The 23878-nt window shown below is 44.0% G+C and overlaps 1 protein-coding gene and 1 long non-coding RNA gene across 2 annotated transcripts in view; one reads left to right on the top strand and one right to left on the bottom strand.

Annotated features, from left to right (window-relative positions):
• The window catches only part of LOC120361344 (uncharacterized), a 69000-nt gene that overhangs the window by 12571 nt on the left and 32551 nt on the right, over positions 1 to 23878 (top strand). The gene's annotated exons all lie outside the window — the stretch shown is intronic.
• EXD1 (exonuclease 3'-5' domain containing 1) overlaps positions 19313 to 23878 on the bottom strand; it is a 37194-nt gene continuing 32628 nt past the window's right edge. Inside the window, exon 11 of the mRNA XM_039462916.2 lies at positions 19313 to 21194. Coding sequence (XP_039318850.1) covers positions 20535 to 21194 — 660 coding nt within the window. The 3' untranslated portion in view covers positions 19313 to 20534. The remainder of the gene's footprint in view (positions 21195 to 23878) is intronic.

The raw sequence follows: 23878 nt of genomic DNA, 5'->3' as shown, positions 1-23878 counted from the left end.
CATAGTAACTGATTGAGTTATCAGTGTATCAGTGGACACTGTACAATGCTAAAGCTAGTGGGTAAAAGTTTAAGGAGTATAGGCCGGGTGCGGTTGCTCAAGCCTGTAATCCCCGCACTTTGGGAGGCTGAGGTGGGTGGATCACAAGGTCAAGAGATCGAGACCATCTTGGTCAACATGGTGAAACCCCATCTCTACTAAAAATGCAAAAAATTAGCTGGGCATGGTGGCGCGTGCCTGTAATCCCAGCTACTCGGGAGGGTGAGGCAGGAGAATTGCTTGAACCCAGGAGGCGGAGGTTGCGGTAAGCCGAGATCATGCCATTGCACTCCAGCCTGGGTAACAAGAGTGAAACTCTGTCTCAAAAAAAAAAAAAAAAAAAGTTTAAGGAGTCTTAGCGTGGTGGCTAACGCCTGTAATCCTAGCAGTTTGGGAGGTGAAGGTCAGGAGATCAAGACCATCCTGGCCAATGTGGTGAAACCCTGTCTTTACTAAAAAACACAAAAATTAGCCAGGTGTGGCAGCGCGTGCCTGTAGTCCCAGCTACTCAGAAGGCTGAGGCAGGAGAAATGCTTGAACCTGGGAGGCGGAGGCTGCAGTGAGCCGATACTGCACCACTGCACTCCAGCCTGGGCAACAGAGTGAGAAGACTCTGTCTCAAAAAAAAAAGTTTAAGGACCAAGATGTTTACACAATCTCAACTTTTATCTCCCTGCAAGATACTTATTAACTATAAAAGGTAAAATAGTAACTTCACAGTGGAAAAGCCTGGCAAACATCATCTTTACCAAGTGATCAAAGCTAATAAAGTTAACATCATTCATTTATAATGACACTGATTGATAGCATGTGTTTTCTGATATGATGCACTGAAAAGAACTCAGCATCACTTCTTCCGAATTACAGCTAAATTAATCTAACCGAAATCTAATCATGAGGGAATATCATAGAAACAAATTGAGAAATATTAACTTGCGAAATAACTGGGTTTTGAGGAAGGCAGAGTAGACAAACTTTTCCCTAGTCCTCCCACTAATTACAACTAAAACTCCTAGACACTATATGTGGAAAGTAGAAAAATTCCTCTTCAAAGTTTTCTTTCTTGTTTAAGAAAAATTCATAAATGTTAGAAATAATAGTTTGTTTTAAACAGTTTCTTCAGAAGCCTTCTTGCTTTTTTGCTGGAAGCCCTATCCTATGTAGCTATCAGACATGATTCTAGGCACGTAGTACATTCTATGTCCTTGTACTTTAACCAAGATATCTGTGCTGGACATGCTCACAGGCATGTCCCAGCTTTAAGCCTATGTCCGTTCCTTGTTTGGACTTCATTTTTTTTTTTTTTTTTTTTTTTTTTGGCTTTTCATTGCTTTTACCTGTTTGGAAAAGTTTCAAGTTATTAGCCTATCTAGTTTTAGTTTAGATTGTGAGGTCTGGCTCCAGCCAACGGAGATCAGACACAGCAATAAGGGCAATCCCAAATGCATAAGAAATAAATATGTCTGGCTTCCTTTGTTCATTGTACTCTCTTGGCAAGGTTACTAATAGGAATGCACTTTCTGCAGGAAGTAAAAAGAATTGCTTTACTGAGAGATCCTTTTTCCCAGTACTAATTTTTCTTTGTAGCACCAAAAGAAAAGTTTTATGGGGCCGGGCGCGGTGGCTCAAGCCTGTAATCCCAGCACTTTGGGAGGCCGAGGCGGGTGGATCACAAGGTCGAGAGATCGAGACCATCCTGGTCAACATGGTGAAACCCCGTCTCTACTAAAAATACAAAACATTAGCTGGGCATGGTGGCGTGTGCCTGTAATCCCAGCTACTCAGGAGGCTGAGGCAGGAGAATTGCCTGAACCCAGGAGGCGAAGGTGGCGGTGAGCCGAGATCGCGCCATTGCACTCCAGCCTGGATAACAAGAGCGAAACTCCATCTCAAACAAAAAAAAAAAAAAAAAAAAAAAAAAGTTTTATGCATAACATTCTATTTAAAATCAACATGCTGGGCGCGGTGGCTCACGCCTGTAATCCTAGCACTTTGGGAGGCCGCGGTGGGTGGATCACTTGAGGTCAGGAGTTCAAGACCAGCCTGGCCATCATGGTGAAACCCCATCTTTAAAAAAAAAAAAAAAAATCAACATCCTGGGAGCAGTGGCACACACCTGTCATCCCAGCACTTTGGGAGACTGAGGCAGGCATATCACAAGGTCAAGAGATCCAGACCATCCTGGCCAAGAAGGTAAAATCCAGTCTCTAGTAAAAATACAAAAAATTATCTGGGTGTGGTGGCAAGCACCTGTAATCCCAGCTACCGGGAAGGCTGAGGCAGGAGAATCGCTTGAACTCAGGAGGTGGAGGTTGCAGTGAGCCGAGATCTTGTCACTCCAGAGCTAGAGACCTTGTCTCAAAAAAAAAAAAAAGAAAATCAACATAAAACTCTGAAAGGTGGAAACCAAATGGACCAGCTAGGAACCTCAGGGCTCAAGGAACAACACTGCAGTGTCTCATGTTTCGTTTTTCTTTCCTATCTCAGACTTGGATCTAAAGAAGTTAGCAACTAGGCCGGGCGCGATGGCTCAAGCCTGTAATCCCAGCACTTTGGGAGGCCGAGGCGGGTGGATCACGAGGTCAAGAGATCGAGACCATCCTGGTCAACATGGTGAAACCCCGTCTCTACTAAAAATACAAAAAAAAAATTAGCTGGGCGTTGTGGCGCATGCCTGTAATCCCAGCTACTCAGGAGGCTGAGGCAGGAGAATTGCCTGAACCCAGGAGGCGGAGGTTGCGGTGAGCCGAGATCACGCCATTGCACTCCAGCCTGGGTAACAAGAGCGAAACTCCGTCTCAAAAAAAAAAAAAAAGGCCGGGCACGGTGGCTCAAGCCTATAATCCCAGCACTTTGGGAGGCCGAGGCGGGTGGATCACGAGGTCAAGAGATCGAGACCATCCTGGTCAACATGGTGAAACCCCGTCTCTACTAAAAATACTAAAAATTAGCTGGGCATGGTGGCGTGTGCCTGTAATCCCAGCTACTCAGGAGGCTGAGGTAGGAGAATTGCCTGAACCCAAGAGGCGGAGGTTGCGGTGGGCCGAGATCGCGCCATTGCACTACAGCCTGGGTAACAAGAGCGAAACTCCGTCTCAAAAAAAAAAAAAAAAGGCCGGGCACGGTGGCTCAAGCCTGTAATCCCAGCACTTTGGGAGGCCGAGGCGGGTGAATCACGAGGTCAAGAGATCAAGACCATCCTGGTCAACATGGTGAAACCCCGTCTCTACTAAAAATACTAAAAATTAGCTGGGCATGGTGGCGTGTGCCTGTAATCCCAGCTACTCAGGAGGCTGAGGTAGGAGAATTGCCTGAACCTAGGAGGCGGAGGTTGCGGTGAGCCGACATCGCGCCATTGCACTCCAGCCTGGGTAACAAGAGCGAAACTCAGTCTCAAAAAAAAAAAAAAAAAGAAAAGAAAAAGATGACAGATAATAGAAAAATGGGCCGGGTGTGGTGGCTCACACCTATAATCTTAGCACTTTTGGAGGCCAGGCAGGGGATCACCTGAGGTCTAGAGTTTGAGACCAGCATGGCCAACTTGGTGAATACTGGTCTCTTCAAAATACAAAAATTAACTGGGCGTGGTGGCTCTTGCCTATAATCCCAGCTACTAGGGAGGCTGAGGCAGGAGAATTGATGGAACCCAGGAAGCTGAGGTTGCAGTGAGCCAAGATCACACCACTGCACAGGAGCCTGGGCGACAGAGACTCTGTCTCAAAAAAAACAAAAGGCAAATAATTTGGATAGGCACTTTAAAAATTCCAATTCAGCCGGGCGCGGTGGCTCACGCCTGTAATCCGAGCACTTTGGGAGGCCAAGACGGGTGGATCACGAGGTCAAGAGATCCAGACCATCCTGGTCAACATGGTGAAACCCTGTCTCTACTAAAAACACAAAAATTAGCTGGGCATGGTGGCACACGCCTGTAGTCCCAGCTACTCGGGAGGCTGAGGCAGGAGAATTGCTTGAACCCAGGAGATGGAGGTTGCAGTGAGCCGAGATCGTGCCATTGCACTCCAGCCTGGGTAACAAGAGCGAAACTCCGTCTCAAAAAAAAAAAAAAAAAATTCTGATTCAATTAATGTATTAAACACTGTTCAGTTTCATTTGTTCTTAGGGAAATGCAAGTGAAAGCCTCAATGAGCTACCACCACACTTACTCATCATATTATATTACCTAAAATTAAAAACACTATACCTACTGTTAGTGAGAATGTGACATATGAGGAACTCTCATACACTGCTGTTGGGTATGTAAATCAGTAAACAGTTTGGCTGAAGGCAGCAAAGTCAAATATACACATATCTAACAAAATTCACTCCTGGAGAAATTCATGCATGTTTACACAGAATGCATGTATAAGAAACCTCATAGCAACACTGTTTGCAATAACTAAACAAAAGGAACATCAGTCATGGTGCTAAGTGGTGGTTTAATGTATCCCTTTTCCTTTTTTTTTTTTTTTTTTTTGAGACAGGGTCTTACTATGTCACTGAGGCTAGAGTGCAGTGGCGAAAATTCAGGTCACTGCAACCTCTGCCCTCCCCTGTTCAAGCGATTCTCCTGCCTCAGCCTCCCGAGTACCTGAGATTACAAGCATACACCATCACGGCTGGCTAATTTTTTTTTTTTTTTTTGAGATGGAGTTTTGCTCTTGTTTCCCAGGCTGAAGTGCAATGGCGCAATGTTGGCTCACCGCAACCTCCGCCTCCCGGATTCAGGCAATTCTCCTGCCTCAGCCTCCTGAGTAGCTGGGATTACAGGCACGAGCCACCATGCCCAGCTAATTTTTTGTATTTTTAGTAGAGACGGGGTTTTACCATGTTGACCAGTATGGTCTCGATCTCTTGACCTCGTGATCCACCCACCTCGGCCTCCCAAAGTGCTGGGATTATAGGCTTGAGCCACCGCACTGGGCCTAATTTTTATATTTTTAGTAGAGATGAGGTTTCACCATGTTGGCCAGGCTGGTCTTGAACTCCTGACCTTGGGATCCGCCCACCTCAGCCTCCCAAAGTGCTGGAATTACAGGCGTGAGCCACCCTGCCTGGCCGAGTAATGTTTTGTTTCTTGAACTGGTTGTTCGCTTTGAATTTTTCCGTAAACAGTACATTTTCATTTAGTTAAGTTCTATTTCACAATAAAAAAGTTTTAGAAATTTACTGGCATTCCTCTCTTGTTCCTCTAAGTCTTCCTTGATAGTTTCCAGTTACCACTCTCACCTGGAAATCACTACAAATTAGTTTCGTAATTGAGATTTCACAAGATGCTAGATCAAAATGCTTTACTGATAGCCCAATTTAGAATATCTAATACTTCTCTAATTCCTGGAATTCTTAATCTAAAAATCCCCCAGAAAACCACTCATACCAACATGAGAAGGTCAACTGTTTATAATCCATCACTGCTGTTGATTAGTCAGAATTCCTTCATCCTTCAGAGGCGTACACATTTTTTCTTTTTAAATATTTATGTCTTTATTTCATTTAATGTTGAGCTTAGAATTGCACTATGGTGATTTCCAGAAACATTTTCCGAAATTCATGTATTCTGTCCTCATTCTTCCCTAATTCCTATTATTTGTTCAGCACCTACAACATACATGGGGTGGGGGAGTAGGAATATCACAATGACACGTTGATATTTACAAAAATAACAATAAATGAAAGATTTAATCTTCGTCATACAATGAGAAACACAACTGATGGATGATACTTTGAGCTCCCTGTTTTTTCAAACATTAGCAACAAGTCATACAATATTACTGGTATTTGCATTTCATCATCACCGTGCCTACTTTTTTTCTTACTGAAGGGAGATTTTCAGTATATAATCAAGCTTTTCATTCATCTGCTTGACCAAAATCTAATCCTCTGACCTCTAATTCTTTCTTGGTTTTGAAGTCTCTTCTAATCTCATTTATAGGGTATCACTCGAAACACCACTTCCTTTCCTACACTTATAACTCACTACTATACCATGTCCCAAAATATTATTGTACGTTTTTTACTTCTAATTACAATGCTCCTCTCAAAACAGGGTTTTTATCATTCCTTCAGGCATTATGTGGACAGCAGGGCACAGATAAGGCAACATAAATTTATGCAACATGATTTCCTGTTTCTGGGAAAAATCACAGATGATTGTGGTAAACACTGCGAGTGTCCTCTTATATATCTTCCTGAAAAATTATGTGGCCAGGCGCGGTGGCTCAAGCCTGTAATCCCAGCACTTTGGGAGGCCGAGGTGGGTGGATCACGAGGTCGAGAGATCGAGACCATCCTGGTCAACATGGTGAAACCCCGTCTCTACTAAAAATCTAAAAAATTAGCTGGGCATGGTGGCACGTGCCTGTAATCCCAGCTACTCAGGAGGCTGGGGAAGGAGAATTGCCTGAACCCAGGAGGCAGAGGTTGCGGTGAGCCGAGATCACGCCATTGCACTCCAGCCTGGGTAACAAGAGCGAAACTCCGTCTCAAAAAAAAAAAAAAAAAATTATGTGGTAAAGCCCTGTACTTGTCAGGCTCTAACCAGGAAAACAGGAAGTATTCTAAATATTGGAAACAGAGGAAATTTAATGCAGGAAATAAATTGCATGGCTGGTGGAGGAAATGAGAAGGTGAGGCAGTCTAGAGATTATCAACAGCATGAAGACACTACTCTACCTCAGCTGAAGGAACAAAGCAAAGAAGTGGTATCACTAGGGCCTAAGAGGCAGAATGACCGCATAGAAGCCAAAACCATGACAGGCCTGTCAGGCTGGTAATGCTGCCATAGAGGAGATGTAGTCAAAGCTGGAAATACTACCCAGGGCAGAATGAGGCAGGTACAATATCCTGGCCTCCTTCTGTTCCCCTCCTAGATTCCACCAGTGCTTTCCATTAGCCAAATTCAGCTAAAAACCAACAGCAGCAGGAGAATAGGGCAAGGGCAAGAAATGGAGGGTTTGGGAAAAAAAGGAGATTTGGAGAAATCATGACATTCATCTCGAAACAATCAAAGGACTGTCACTTGGGAGAGGGAATGGATTTATTCTCCATGGCAAATGGGAGGATCTAGAGATGGAAAATTGGCCGGGAAGAGTGGCTCACGCCTGTAATCCCAGCACTTTGGGAGGCCGAGGTGGGCAGATCACTGAGGTCAGGAGTTCAAGACCAGCCTGACCAGTATGGTGAAACCTCGTCCCTACCAAAAATAAAAAAATTCGCCAGGCATGGTGATGCATGCCTGTAGTCACAGCTATTCAGGAGGCTGAGGCAGGAGAATCGCTTGAACCTGGGAGGTGGAGGTTGCAGTGAGCCAAGATCACACCACTGCACTCCAGCCTAGGTGACAGAGCAAGACTCCATCTCAAAAAATAAAAAATAAAAAAGAGGCCGGGCGCGGTGGCTCAAGCCTGTAATCCCAGCACTTTGGGAGGCCGAGGTGGGTGGATCACGAGGTCAAGAGATCGAGACCATCCTGGTCAACATGGTGAAACCCCGTCTCTACTAAAAATACAAAACATTAGCTGGGCATGGTGGCGTGTGCCTGTAATCCCAGCTACTCAGGAGGCTGAGGCAGGAGAATTGCCTGAAGCCAGGAGGCGGAGGTTGCGGTGAGCCGAGATCGCGCCATTGCACTCCAGCCTGGGTAACAAGAGCGAAAAAACTCTGTCTCAAAAAAATAAAAATAAAAAATAAAAAAATAATTTGTGGTTGATGTATTTACAATGAGAGTTCATCAAACTACAAATGAGTTTTCTGGTTTACATAATACTATTCTGATTTTCTTCCTATTTATCTTTTCCTTCTTGGTCTCTGTGTGTATTGCTTCCTGTTTACCCCATTTTTTGTTTTGTTTTGTTTTGTGTTTGTTTTGAGATGGAGTTTCATTCTTGTTGCCCAGGCTGGAGTGCAATGGCACAATCTTGGCTCACCGCAACCTCTACCTCCTGGGTTCAAGTGATTCTCCTGCCTCAGCCTCCTGAGTAGCTGGAATTACAGGCTTATGCCACCACACCCGGCTAATTTTGTATTTTAAGTAGAGATGGAGTTTCTCCATGCTGGTCATGCTGGTCAGGCTGGTCTTGAACTCCGAACTTCAGGTGATCCATCTGCCTTGGCCTCCCAAAGTGCTAGGATTACAGACGAGAGCCACTGTGCTCAGCCTTATGCCTGTTTTAAGAGTGTGATCTTTCTCTTTATCTTTTTTAAAATTTTTTTTATTTTTAAATTTTAATTTAATTTAATTAATTAATTTTGCTGAGTATGATCTTTCTCATTTCTTGTCTCTTACTCTCTATACTCAAACCTGGAAAATACTATACTTGCTCATCACTTCAAGAGCCATTTACATCTCTCAATCTCTCTAGCTCAGATCTTTCTCCTTCTCTATATCCCCATCTATCCAACTGTCTACTACACATATCCGTTTAGGAATTCCAAATGTATCCTAAATGAGAAACATGTAAAATTCAACTATCAAATCACAATCCTTAAAACTATCCTCTCAATATATTCTTTCTGTAAATGGTACCAACTTCCAAACAGATGCCCAAGTCAGTAACCTGGGATCCAGCCAAGACTCCTTTCTCCCCTTAGCATCCATATTCAATTGGTCATTTGGTTCATTCTGCTTCCTAAAATCTTTTTTTTTTTTTTTTTTTAGGCGGAGTTTCGCTCTTGTTACCCAGGCTGGAGTCCAATGGCGCGATCTCGGCTCATCGCAACCTCCGCCTCCTGGGTTCAGGCAATTCTCCTGCCTCAACCTCCTGAGTAGCTGGAATTACAGGCACACGCCACCATGCCCAGCTAATTTTTGTATTTTTAGTAGAGATGGGGTTTCACCATGTTGACCAGGATGGTCTCGATCTCTTGACCTCATGATCCACCCGCCTTGGCCTCCCAAAGTGTTGGGATTACAGGCGTGAGCCACCGCGCCTGGCCCCTAAAATCTCATATTTGTGTATTCTTCTCCATCCTACCAATTGTATCCCTCTGTATCCCTCCCAAATTCAAGCATTCACATCTTCCACCTTTATCAGTGTGAGAATTTTCATACAAGTCTTCTTCATATTATTCTTGCTCCTTTTCAATCCATCCTCCCATTTATTTATTTATTTATTTATATTTATATTTTTTATTTATTTATGTTTTTAAGGCAGGGTTTCACCATGTTGGTCAGGCTGGTCTTGAACTCTGGACCCCAGGTGATCCGCCCACCTTGGCCTCCAAAGTGCTTGGATTACAGACGTGAGCCACCACACCTGGCCCATCCTCCCATTTAAACCAGGACAATCTAACAAGAACCCCATATCTCAAAAACAAACAAAAAACTCTACAGTATATTTTTTAAATCGCACTGCATCTGAAAACGGTGATCAGTGCACTCCAGCCTGGGTGAAAACAGCAAAACTCCATCTCTCTCTATATATATATATACAGATAGATAGATAGATAGATAGATAGATAGATAGATGATAGATAGATAGATGATAGATAGAATCTACATTTCTGATCATCACAGTTCCTTGTTCATAACTGGCATGCACTCTGACAGTTGAATTGTTCCTGCTAACATAGAGTTCTGCCGTGGCTCTTGATCCTCTTTCTAAGCCTAGTTCTTCAGCCTTCTAGTCAATTCCGTGAGCCCCTCATCTTGCCAGTAACTTCCCTTCTTGTTTATATTACCCAAGTGATACAGTTCGGCTCTGTGTCCCCACCCAGATCTCGAGCTGTGATCCTCCGTACTGGGGATCACAATTCAGCTCGAGATCTGGGTGGGGACACAAAGCCCAAACTGTATTGGGAGGCGATTGAGTCATGGGAATGGTTTCCAGTGGGTTAGCACCATTCCCCTAGTTCTGTTTTGTGATGGAGTTCTCCCAAAATCTATTTTTTTTTAAGTGTGTTGCACTTCCCCCTTTCTCTCTTCCTCCTGCTCCAGCAATGTAAGACGTGCTTGCTTCCCCTTTGCCTTCTACCATGACTGTAAGTTTCCTGAGGCCTCACAAGAAACAGAAGTCTGTACAGCCTGTAAAGTCTTGGTTGGCTCCCCAGTTTCTGACTTGGGCATCTGGTTGGAAATTGGTGCCATTTACAGAGAGAATACATTGAGAGGATAGTTGAAGCATTATGATTTGATAATGATAATTTACAAACAAAGAGATTTGGGGCCAGGCATGGTGGCTCATGCCTGTAATCCAAGCCCTTTGGAGGCCGAGGTGGGTGGATCACCTGAGGTCGGAGTTCAAGACCAGCCTGACCAACATGGTGAAACCCCGTCTTTAAACAAAAAAAAAAAAAAAAAGAAAAGAGATTTAATTGGCTGCAGGCAGCCAATTACTCAGTCTCAGGTATGTCTTTTTTTTTTTTTTTTGAGATGGGGTATTGCTCTAACGCCCAGGCTGGAGTCCAGTGGTGTGATCTCAGTTCACTGCCACCTCCGCTTCCCAGGTTCAAGGGCTTCTCCTGCCTCCACCTCCTGAGTAGCTGGAACTACAGGCATGTGCCACCATGCCCGGCTAATTTTTGTATTTTTAGTAGAGATGGAGTTTCACCATGTTGGACAGGCTCATCTCAAACTGCTGACCTTGGGTGATCCACCCACTTTGGCCTCTCAAAGGGTTGGGATTACGGTGTAAGCCACCATGCTCAGCCTCAGGCATGTCTTTATAGTAGTGTGAGAACGGACTAATACACCCAGTCAGCTGTTTTGTTTATGAGCATAAAACTGTAACAAATACATGGACCTTGTCTATTTCTTAGCCTTATCTCTCACCATCATACTCTATATTTTATCCCCTTTCAATTGTAAAATCCTTAGTTTTCTTACTCGAAATGCACCCTTTCCTCTGAAGAAAGCTTTTGGTACAGATCTCAGTTCCAGGGCAAGTGGTATCTTGGGTACAACACAGTACACCTTGAACATAACTATTATTTCAGTTACAATTTTTTGCACATATCACCCACTCGACTGTAAGTTCTTTGAGAGTAGGTATTGTGTGGTTTTCTTCTCTGATTCCCCAATCTAGTCCACTGCCTGGCCCAAAAATGCCCTTCAAAATGTTTGCTAATGAATGCACAAGGCAAACGAAGGCTGCCTGGTGTGGTGGGTCATGCCCAAACCCCAGCACTTTAGGAGGCTAAGGCAAGTGGATCACTTGAGGTCAGGAGTTCAAGACCAGACTGGTCAATATGGTGAAACCTCATCTCTACTAACTACAAAATACAAAATTTTATTGTACAAAATAATACAAAAATTAGCCAGGCGTGATGGTGGGTGCCTGTAATCCCAGCTACTTAGGAGGCTGAGGGAGGAGAGTCACTTGAACATGAGAGGCAGAGATTGCAGTGAGCCAAGATCATGCCACTGCACTCCAACCTGGGTGACAGAGACTCCATCTCAAAAAACAAGCAAACAAAAAAACAAATGAAGCTGATTGTTTTAAGTAGAATTTTTGATGCTGCAAAAGAAGTAGCACTCAAATATAAATTTCCTCAGCAAGGCAATTTACTTCTACAGAAGGGTGGGGCTCACAGATGGAACAATGGTGAGTGCACATTTGGACAAGGGAGGAAAAGGGGTACTTCTGCCTGAGCGGGGGTCGCCCCTACTGCTGTGTCATTCTCCTCTTGGCTAGGGTTAGACCGGACAAGCTGTTTTAAAGAGACCAGGGGTCCAAGCTGGAGTGGCAGGGTAGGTGGTTTGGCGGGAAGGTTATGGGTGGGTCAGAGCAGGTAGCCAGGGTGACTTAGGTCAAAGAAGGTGACCAGAGCAGGTGCCTCGAGCAGGTGACTGAAGCAGGTGATTGGGATGAGTCAGGATGGAGCCGGGGGCCAGAGGAACAGATGTGAATTCCTGATTAGAACTGGTGGAAAAGGGCCGGGCGCGGTGGCTCAAGCCTGTAATCCCAGCACTTTGGGAGGCAGAGGTGGGTGGATCACAAGGTCAAGAGATCGAGACTATCCTGGTCAATATGGTGAAACCCCATCTCTACTAAGAATACAAAAAATTAGCTGGGCATGGTGGCGTGTGCCTGTAATCCCAGCTACTCAGGTGGCTGAGGCAGGAGAATTGCCTGAACCCAGGAGGCGGAGATTGCAGTTAGCCGAGATCCCGCCATTGCACTCCAGCCTGGGTAACAAGAGCGAAACTCCGTCTCAAAAAAAAAAAAAAAAAAAAAAAATGAACTGGTGGAAAAGATTGTTTACTGAAACTACGAGGAAGTTAAACTTTAAAATAGAGAATTAAAGAATAAGAGAGCCAAACGTACTGACATACCGATTCTTTCAAGAGAAACTTGGGGTTCACTATATCTAACACTACCGTGTGAGAAACTGAATAAGGCAGCTTTTTAGCCACAGCCCAGTGTTCTCTATTTTCTTTTTTGTTTTTTTTTTTGAGACAGAGTTTCGCTCTTGTTACCCAGGCTGGCGTGCAATGGCGCGATCTTGGCTCACCGCAACCTCCGCCTCCTGGGTTCAGGCAATTCTCCTGCCTCAGCCTCCTGAGTAGCTGGGATTACAGGCACGCGCCACCATGCCCAGCTAATTTTTTGTATTTTTGGTAGAGACGGGGTTTCACCATGTTGACCAGGATGGTTTCGATCTCTTGACCTCGTGATCCACCCGCCTCGGCCTCCCAAAGTGCTGGGATTACAGGCGTTAGCCACCGCGCCCGGCGGCATTCTCTATATTAAAGGCAAGTGTGAATAGCTACTAGACATACATGTAATATTTTCTTTTTTTGTTTGTTTGTTTGTTTGTTTGTTTGTTTGTTTGAGACGGAGTTTCACTCTTGTTACCCAGGCTGGAGTGCAATGGCGCGATCTCGGCTCACTGCAACCTCTGCCTCCTGGGTTCAGACAATTCTCCTGCCTCAGCCTCCTGAGTAGCTGGGATTACAGGCACACGCCACCATGCCCAGCTAATTTTTAGTATTTTTAGTAGAAACGGGGTTTCACCATGTTGACCAGGATGGTCTCGATCTCTTGACCTCGTGATCCACCCGCCTCGGCCTCCCAAAGTGCTGGGATTACAGGCTTGAGCCACCGCGCCCGGCCAATATTTTCATTTATATCTTATTTCTTTTTAGTGGGCCTTCTCAGAAAGAAGTGCTGAGGAGGCGTTTCCTTTTCTCTACATCAAGATTTTGCCATGTCAATGGCATCCCAACAAGTTACACAATAAAAAACTTCTTTCCCTTACTTCCCTCATTCCTGGAACTTGCCATTTTGGCTCTTCCTAAGAAATGTTTCATTAAAATTTGTTTTCATTACAAAGCTCTTATTTAAAATACTCAGGGTTTAGCCGTCAGGTGGCTTTGAAGTTATAAACAATAATGCACTTGGGGAAATTGGAGAATTCCAGAATGTGGAAGTGTCTCATCCTAATCAGAGAGGTTACTGTTGCAATATGGAGAAATCAGTATCAAGAGGCTGAAGTTATTGACCCTCTGGTTTCTCTAGTTAACACTGCAATTGAATGCCTTTGATCAATGAGCTTTCTTCATGTTGGTCAGGCTGGTCTCAAATTCCCGACCTCAGGTTATCCACTCACCTAGGCCTCCCAAAGTGCTGGGATTACAGGTGTGAGCCACCACATCCAGCTTGTTTTTTTTAAATAATCATGTGAATGTATTACTGCTTCCTTCAAAATTATGTTTAAATTTTATCCAACTATAAAAGCAACACATATTTGTTTTTTTCTGTTCATTGGCATCATTTAACAAAAATATTGTAGCCTGCCGGGCACAGTAGTTCATGCCTGGAATCACAGCACTTTGGGAGGCCAAGGCAGGCAGATCACCTGAAGTCAGGAGTTCGAAACCAGCCTGACCAACATGGAGAAACCCCGTCTCTACTAAAAATAGAGAATTAGCCAGGCGTGGTGGTGCCTGTAATCCCAACTACTCGGGAGGCTGAGGTAGGAGGATCCCTTGAACCTGGATGGTGAAGGTTTCAGTGAGCCAAGATCACCCCATTGCACTCCAGCTTGGGCAACAAGAGTGAAACTCTGTCTCAAAAACAAAACAAAACAACACAACCTATAGCCCTAATGATTATTTTTCCCACACCCACTAGACCATCAGCTTCCAAATGTTTGTTTTGTTTTGAGATGGAGTCTCACTCTGTCACCCAGTCTGGAGTGCACTGGTGCAATCTTGGCTCACTACAACCTGTGCCTCCTGAGTTCAAGCAATTCTCCTACCTCGGCCTCCTGAGTAGTTGGACTACAGGAGCGTACAGGAGCATGCTGCCACACCAGCTAATTTTTTTGTATTTCAATAGAGATGGGGTTTCACTGTGTTGCCCAGGCTGGTTTTTAACACCTGAGCTCAGGAAGTCCGCCCACCTCGGCCTCCCAAAGTGCTGGGATTACAGGTGTGAGCCACCGCACCCACCCTCCAAATGTTCTTAATTTTCTGAGCCATAATTTACATGCAATAAATGCACAGATTAAGGTATATTGTTCAATGAGTTTCAACAAAAGTATACATTAGTTTAATTACCAACATAATCAAGATGTAGAACATTCATATAATCTGAGAAAGTTCCCATGTGCCCTTGTTACTCAAAAGCGGTCCCAAACAGACCCCCCAAAAAAGGTTCGTGGACTTCATGCAAAAAAGCATTAGGGGTGAGTCCATACAGTAAAGTGAAAGGAAGTTTATTAAGAAAGAAAAATCATAAGCTGGGCGCAGTGGCCTACGCCTGTAATCCTAGCACTTTGGGAGGCTGAGATGGGTGGATCACCTAAGGTCAGGAGTTCAAAAGCAGCCTGGCCATCATGGTGAAATCCCATCTTTAAAAAAAAAAAAAAGGGAAAGTAAAATAATAAAAGAATGGCTACTCCATAGGCAGAGCAGCCCCAAGGACTGCTGGTTGGTTACTTTTTTTTCTTTTTTCTTTTTTTTTTTTTTTTTTGAGACGGAGTTTCGCTCTTGTTGCCCAGGCTGGAGTGCAATGGCGCGATCTCGGCTCACCGCAACCTCCGCCTCCTGGGTTCAGGCAATTCCCCTGCCTCAGCCTCCTGAGTAGCTGGGATTACAGGCACGCGCCACCATGCCCAGCTAATTTTTTGTATTTTTAGTAGAGACGGGGTTTCACCATGTTGACCAGGATGGTCTCGATCTCTGGACCTCGTGATCCACCCGCCTCGGCCTCCCAAAGTGCTGGGATTACAGGCTTGAGCCACCGCGCCCTGCCGGAAAAATCTTTATGTATGAAATCATTGAAAAGGGCTGGGCGCGGTGGCTCACACTTGTAATCCCAGAACTTTGGGAGGCCGAGGCGGGCGGATCACAAGGTCAAGAGATCAAGACCATCCTGGCCAACATGGTGAAACCCCGTCTCTACTAAAAAATACAAAAATTAGCTGGCCATGGTGTGCGCTGTAATCCCAGCTATTCGGGAGGCTGAGGCGGGAGAATTGCTTGAACCCAGGAGACGAAGATTGCACTCCAGCCTGGCAGCTGGCAACAGAGCAAGACTCTGTCTCAAAAAAAAAAAAAAAAAAAAAAATCATTGGAAACAACCTGAATATACCCAAAGAGTTAAGCCATACTATATCTTCTTAGAAATATTATGCAGCCATTAAAATCTTTAGTTTGTAAAACAGCACAGGAAAGCATGCATAGGGCAGGAAAAATATACATGCATGATTACAGCTTTGTCATAGGAAGAAAGTCCTATCCATAGAGTCTGGAATTAACAAAAATGTCACCTGCTTTTTCCATTAGGTTAGAGAAATAAGGGTATTTTTCTCTATTTTCCTATTTTTTCATATTATATTTTATTTATTTTTTAGACACAGGATCTTGCTCTGTTGCCCAGGTTGGATTGCAGTGGTGTGATCCTAGCTCACCAGGCTGAAGCAGTCTTCCCACCTCGGCATCCTAAAGAGCTAGGATTTTAAGTGTGAGCCACCATGCCCAGCCATTTTCCAAATTCTATTTAATATCATGTTAATTTTAAAATGAAATATCAAGGCCAGGCACAGCAGCTCCCAGCACTTAGGGAGGCAGAGGCAGGCAGATCACCTGAGATCAGGAGTTTGAGACCAGCCTGGCCAACATGGCGAAACCCCATCTCTACTAAAAATACAAAAGTTAGCCAGGCATTGTGGTGCACACCTGTAATCCCAGCTACTCAGAAGGCTGAGGCAGAATAATCGCTTGAACCCGGGAGGCAGAGGTTGCAGTGAACTGAGATCATTCTACTGCATTTTGGCCCAGGCGACAAAGCAAGACTCCATCAAACAAAAAACAACAGGCAGGGCTCTGTGGCTCATGACTGTAATCCCAGCACTTTGGAAGGCCAAGGCGGGTGGATGACCAGAGGTTGGGAGTTTGTGACTAGTGTGACCAATATGGAGAAACCCCATCTCTACTAAAAATGCAGAATTATCCAGGCATGGTGGTGCATGCCTGTAATCCCAGCTACTCGGGAGGTTGAGGCAGAATTACTTAAACTGGGGAGGCAGAGGTTGCAGTGAGCTGAGATTGTGCCATTGCACTCCAGCCTGGGAAATAACAGGGAAACTGTCTCAAAAAAAAAAAAAAAAGAAAGAAAGAAAGAAAAGAAAGAAAAGAAAATAAATATCTAATACATCCTGCCAGGTTTGGTGGCTCATGCCTGATAATCCCAGGACTTTGAGAGGCCAAGGCAGGTGGATCACCTGAGGTCAGGAGCTTGAGACCAGCCTGGCCAACATGGTGAAATCCAGTCTCTACTAAAAATACAAAAATTAGCTGGGCCTGGTGGTGTGGGCCTCTAGACCCAGCTACTTGGGAGGCTGAAGTGGGAGGATCACTTGAGCCTGGGAGGTAGAGGTTGCAGTGAACCAAGATTGTGCCACTGCACTTTAGCCTGGATGACAGAGTGAGACCCTGTCTTAAAAAAAAAAAAATTCAGCCGGGTGCGGTGGCTCACGCCTGTAATCCCTGCACTTCGGGAGGCCGAGGTGGGTTGATCACGAGGTCAAGAGATCGAGACCATCCTGGTCAACATGGTGAAACCCCGTCTCTACTAAAAATACAAAAAATTAGCTGGGAATGGTGGCGCATGCCTGTAATCCGAACTACTCAGGAGGCTGAGGCAGGAGAATTGCCTGAACCAGGAGCAGGAGGTTGCGGTGAGCTGAGATCATGCCATTGCACTCCAGCCTGGGTAACAAGAGCGAAACTCTGTCTCAAAAAAAATAATAATAATAATAATTAAAAATAATAAAATAGCTAATGAAAATGGTGGCTGTTAGGATTTAAAATTAAAAATGTATAAGCACACTAGAAAATACATAATATCAAATGATGAAATATCAAAACAGAAAAATACATATCAAAAGCACAAAAATTGTATTTCCAGTGTAATTGTAATTATGTTTCAAGTGTATGTGTGTATGATGGGGGAGATAGAGAGTAGAAAGAAAAGTATCAAAATGCCAGGAAGGATTATGTAAAGTAGGGCTGTGGTAGTTTTTTAAATCTTATTTTCTAAATGTTTTATAAGTTATTTTTATTTATTTTTTATTTTACACATTGAATTTCTGCAGATGTATTACTTTTGTTTTTGACAAATTACCTGGCTGACTCATAGTGAGTCAGCTGCACCCAGGGACCCTGATTTACCGCAGGCCTCATCTCGCCTCACTGCTGGGACATGCCTTGTCTCAAAATGATAAGATGCCTTTAGGGAATTAAAGTTCTATTGTGTCATAATTTATCAAGCCCATAGACAGATAGGGGCAAAGCTGCTGCGGTGACTTTTCGTACTGTAGTTGAAAGAATGCTGAATGGAACAAAAAGCCCAGGAACACTGGTTCTGTGTTCAGTGCTGCATTTTTGTTGAGTGGTCATTTAACCTTCTTTCCTTACTCCAATACTAAAAGGGTCAGATAACTTGTGAATCTCTAATTATGTTATGTATAGAAACGTCAGCTGAGTAGAGAAGATATGGAAAATTAGTGGTAGACTACAGCAAGACTCCAAGAGTTTGGGAAACAAGGAAGCATGGTTTATGACCTCTCATACTAGGAAAATACAAAGTAAAGAACTCAACAATGGGTTGAGATGGAAGTGCAGGATTTCCCAAAATTTAGACAAGACATCTGGGTAATAGCATACAGCACTAGCAACAGGTTTGAGTAACAGGAATTTTTTAAACTCTATCTAGCAAAACCCAGAAATTTGTGGTAGGGTGTAACCACACACGTAGAATTTAGGTAGGCACTCCAGGCTAGAATGAAGATGTAGAGAAAAATGCTGTTTCAGGTATAGATGAGTGTTTCACTTGAGAGAATACTGAAGCCCAAAAGGCTCATGTAGCTTGGGGAGTCAGTACTTCTCAAATGCACTATCCAGTAGAACTTTTTTTTTTGAGACGTTGTCTTACTCTGTTGCCCAGGCTGGAGTGCAACAGCGAGAACTCAGCTCACTGCAGTCTCCACTTCCCGGGTTCAAGAGATTCTCCTGCCTCGGCCTCTTAAGTAGCTGGGATTACAGGCACCTGCTACAACACCCAGCGTCTCACTCTGTTGCCCAGGCTGGAGTGCAACAGCCAGAACTCAGCTCACTGCAGTCTCCACTTCCCAGGTTCAAGAGATTCTCCTGCCTCGGCCTCTCAAGTAGCTGGGATTACAGGCACCTGCTACAACACCCAGCTAACTTTTGTATTTTTGGTAGACAGGGGGTTTCACCATGTTGGCTGAGCTGGTCTCAAAGTCCAGACCTCAAGTGATACGCCTGCCTTGGCCTCCGAAAGTGCTGGAATTACAGGCATGAGCCACTGTGTCTGGCCTTTTTTTTTTTTTTTTTTTTTCACTCTGTGGCCCAGGCTGGATTGCAGTGGTGCAATATCTGCTCATTGCAACCTCTCCCTCCTGGATTCAAGTGATTCTCCTGCCTCCGCCTCCCAAGTAGCTAGGATTACAGGCAGATGCCGCTGTACCTGGCTTAGTTTTTTGTATTTTTAGCAGAGATAGGGTTACACCACGTTGGCTAGGCTGATCTCAAACTCCTGACCTCAAATCATCCAGCTGCCTCGGCCTCCCAAAGTGCTGGGATTAGATCTGGGCTCTGGAGTTTGGAAAGGCATAGCAATTCTTTCAATGGCACTCATAATAGAATCAACTAATGCAGACAAGGATGTTCCTAATCTTAGACTGTTCCTAAGTGCAAAAATAACAGATCCAAATCACACAGATTTATAAACTGGACTGTGGATCTAGAAATCCAGACATTGCTTTCTACCCTGACCAGTTAAGAAAAGAGATATTTTAGTATGCCATACAGGTTTATTGGTTATTTTACACAAAAGAATGTGAGCAATTTGCAAGCATTCAATACTTTAAAAGGCTCAATACAAGCTGCCTTCCTTTCAACCTAAGAAAGTATACTAACTCCAGGCAAATAGAATAGAGTCAGACTTCAAGTTTATATAACAGACTAAAAAGAAAGCCAGGGTCCCTGCTTTGTTAGGAAAATGGACAAAACCAGCTAAAAGTAAAGGAAAAAATTAAAAGTAAGATATTGGCTGGGCACCATGGCTTACACCTGTAATCCCAGCACTTTGGGAGTGAGAGGAGGGTGGATCACTTGAGGTCAGGAGTTTGAGACTAGCCTGGGCAACAGGTGAAACCCCATCTCTACTAAAAATACAAAAAATTAGCCAAATGTGGTGGCACACACCTATAATCCCAGCTACTCAGGAGGCTGAGCCAGGAGAATAGCTTGAACCTGGAAGGCAGAGGTTGCAGTGAGCAGTGATCATGCCATTGCACTCCAGCCTTGGTGACAGAGTGAGACCCCATCAAAAAAAACAAATACTAAAGTACTGATTCCTGTAACATTAACTATTTGCCTATGAGACAGAAAACACATTCAACACTCAAACATAAAGTTAATAAATTTTAAAAAGGAAAAAAGTGGCTACTCTGGGGACACTACCTATGGGGTAGCCCTGCTCCACAAGGAGCAATTAAAAAAATAAATAAAAAGTTCTTCTTTAGAAAGAAAAATAAATAAATAAATAAAAAGAAAAAAGTACTGGTAAAGTTATCAAGTACCAATTTTTAATATGAATCATTAATAGTTTTACCAGCTCCCTTCGAAGGAATCCAAAAGCCAAGAAGTAAAACAAAATTTTAAAATGATGGAGTCTTCCTGAAACTAAGCCCAAGATTCCAGTATTTTTCCTTTCTTCAAATCCTCTAAGCCCTTTTCCTTTCTTCAAATCCTCTAAACCCTTTTATGAGAAATAACACACTCTGTCTGGTCACTGCGAACATTTCTGTACAATGACATAATCAGAAATTACACTTCTTCCATTATTTAACTTATTCATTCTCGTTTTCCACATACCATGAACACCAGAGTAAGCAAGAGAATATAATTTTCCCCTGTAACTGAAGCATTACTAAATTTACAACATGAGAAACTTAGGCACTGTGGAAGGCCCTGATGGCAAAGGAAATAAGCCACCCACATGGCCTCAAGAACAAACTGCGCATCTCTAAGGAAGATTTAGAGAGGCATTTATCCAGGAATGGGTCTTCTCCAAGGCTGGACAAGGAGGGAGTGCGGAAAGCACAGCATTTCTTGTAGGATAAAAGGTTTCACTTGGAGACACTCTGGTGTCCTGAGGAAGAGAAGGAGACACTGAAACAGCCTGTTCTGTGCATTTTAAATCTTCCTTGTTTTCCACCATCAATAACTGTTCTATCTTCTCTTTCAAAGATAAATTTGCCTGAAACTCATGTTTGGGTGTCATAAAGTGTTCTTTCTGAGTTATTCTCTGGTCCTCTGACCCCTTTGACTCAGGGCACATGAGTTTGTTCCTGGAATCCTCACTGGTTTCCGCTTCTATGGGAGGTAGATGTTGAGGTTTTGTAGCTTGTTTATTCATAGATTCTTCTTTCAGTAAATTCACATCCCCATGGAAGTCTTGAGATGTAAAACTTGGAGTTTTATCTATCCTAGAATTTTTACCAAATAAGAAACCTTTGACATTCTGTCTCCTTGCTGCCTCTGTCACTAATTTCCTTGGCTGTAGCACTGTCCTTATAAGGAGTCCCTGTGCATTCACCCTATATTCTCTTGCAGCTTTCTCTCTGCGCTGCTTCTGGAAGTCCTTGAGTTGAAGCAGTTCATCTGGCAGCTCCATACATGTAGGCTAAGAAGAGAAAGGGAACACAAGTTTACTATAACTAAACTTCTGATAGGCTGGGAACGGTGGCTCAAACCTGTAATCCCAGCACTTTGGGAGGGTTAGGGCGGGTTGATCACGAGGTCAAGAGATGGAGACCATCTTGGTCAACATGGTGAAACCCCGTCTCTACTAAAAATACAAAAAAATTAGCTGGGCATGGCGGCGCGTGCCTGTAATCCCAGCTACGCAGGAGGCTGAGGCAGGAGAATTGCCTGAACCCAGGAGACGGAGGTTGCGGTGAGCCGAGATCATACCATTGCACTCCAGCCTGGGTAACAAGAGCGAAACTCCGTCTTAAAAAAAAAAAAACTTCTGAATATGGTACTTAAAATTACTTCTTTTGTTTTTTGAGACGCAGTCTCATTCTGTTGTCAGGTTGGAGTACAGTGGCGTGATCTCGGCTCACTGCAACCTCCAACTCCCTGGTTCAAGCGATTCTCCTGCCTCAGCCTTCCAAGTAGCTGGGATTATAGGCATACTCCACACATCCAGCTAATTTTTGTAGTTTTATTAGAAACAGGGTTTCACCATGTTGGCCAGGATAGTCTCAATCTCCTGACCTTGTGATCCACCCGCCTCAGCCTCCCAAAGTCCTGGGATTACAGGCATGAGCCACCATGCCCAGCCTGAAATCACTTCTATTGTACTGAATGGATTGGTAAATGAGGATCTATTCAAATGTGTTCATATAGCACCCTCTGGTGTCAACTATAGTAGTACCATTTTTCTAGTAATTTCCATATTTTGAAAAGGCAGTGAATCCATAGGGCTGTGTGTCTGTGTGTGTATGCACTTATGTATTAAAATTATACAGGAAAAGTAAGTCTCCCTTCCAACCTGGCTTCAGTTGCCTTAGCAGGTACATCTTAGTTTCTTGTGTTATCTACCAAATATAGTCTACTAATGCATGATCATATACATATACATGTTTTTTTCATCGGATTCCATTTTTATTTTCCTCCAAATTTTTATTTTGTTAACTCCTTCAGGTTTGGGAAGGGTTTTTGTTTTTGTTTTTGAGACAGGGTCTTGCTCTGTTGCCTAGGCTGGAGTGCAATGATGTGATCATGCCTCACTGTAACCTCTAACTCCTGTAACCTCTAACTTTGTGATCCTCCTGCCTCAGCCTCCTGAATAGCTGGAACCACAGGTACATGCCACCATGCCTATCTTTTTTTTTTTTTTGGTGACAGGGCCTTGCTCTGTCACATAGGCTGAAGTGCAGTGGTGTGATCATGGCTTACTGCAATCTCCACCTCTTGGGCTCAAACAATTCTCCCACCTCAGCCTCCCCAACTCAGAGTAGCTGGAACTTCAGGTGTGTGCTACCAACCTGGCTAATTTTTAAATTTTTTGAAGAGACGGTTTCACTACACCGCCCAGGCTGGTCTTGAATTCCTGGGCTCAAGTGATCCTCCGTCCTTGGCCTCCCAAAGTGCTGAAATTATAGGCATGAACCACCACACCCAGGCTCTGATTCTATTTTCTAGCTGCTCATATGGATATCAAAAAGCTATTAATTTTTGCATATGTACCAGGCACTTTACAAATTGCCTTTTTGTTTGTGGTAGTCTTTTTCAGTGGATTCTCTTCAGTTTTTAGTTGTGTAACTGGCGAGTCATAATTCCGATTCCTTTTTTCAATTTTCATAGCTCATATTTTCTAGTTTCAGTAATAGCTTCAAAAATGCTAAAATAGTGGTGATTGTCACAATTTTTGTACATTCCTGATATTAATGTTCTCAAACAAATACACAGTCTTCTCTCTTGAGATACTTTCCATATCCATGAGTTCTGCATCCATGGATTCAACCAACTGTGGATTGATATAGTCAGGAAAAAGGGCTAGGCCCAGTGGCTCATACCTGTAATCCCAGTGCTTTGGGAGGCTGAGGTGAGCAGATCACATAAGGTAAGGAGTTCCAGAGCAGTCTAACCAACCCCATCTCTACTAAAAATACAAAAATTAGCTGGGCACGGTAGCACATGCTTATAATCCTAGCTACTCAGGAGGCTGAGGGAGGAGAATCACTTGAACCCAGGAGGTCGAGGTTGCAGTGAGCCAAGATTGCACCACTGCACTCCAGCCTGGGTAACAGAGTAAGATTCTGTCTCAAAAAAAGAAAAAAAAGGCTGAGCGTGGTGCTTCACGCCTGTAATCCCAGAACTTTGGGAGGCCGAGGCGGGTGGATCACGAGGTCAATAGATCAAGATCATCCTGGTCAACATGGTGAATCCCGTCTCTACTAAAGATACAAAAATTAGCTGCTGGGGCCGGGCGCGGTGGCGCATGCCTGTAATCCCAGCACTTTGGGAGGCCGAGGCGGGCGGATCACGAGGTCAAGAGATCGAGACCAACCTGGTCAACATGGTGAAACTCCGCCTCTACTAAAAATACAAAAAATTAGCTGGGCATGGTGGCGCATACCTGTAATCCCAGATGCTCGGGAGGCTGAGGCAGGAGAATTGCCTGAACCCAGGAGACGGAGGTTGCAGTGAGCCGAGATCGCGCCATTGCACTCCAGCCTGGGTAACAACAGCAAAACTCCGTCCCAAAAGAAAAAAAAAAAAAAATTAGCTTGGCATGGCATGCCATGTAGTTCCAGCTACTCTGGCGGCTGGGGCAGGAGAATCACTTAAACCCGGGAG

Source organism: Saimiri boliviensis, chromosome 2 (assembly GCF_048565385.1).
Source record: "Saimiri boliviensis isolate mSaiBol1 chromosome 2, mSaiBol1.pri, whole genome shotgun sequence".
Classification (NCBI taxonomy): Eukaryota; Metazoa; Chordata; class Mammalia; order Primates; family Cebidae; genus Saimiri; species Saimiri boliviensis.
This window is presented reverse-complemented; position numbering and strand designations above follow the sequence as displayed.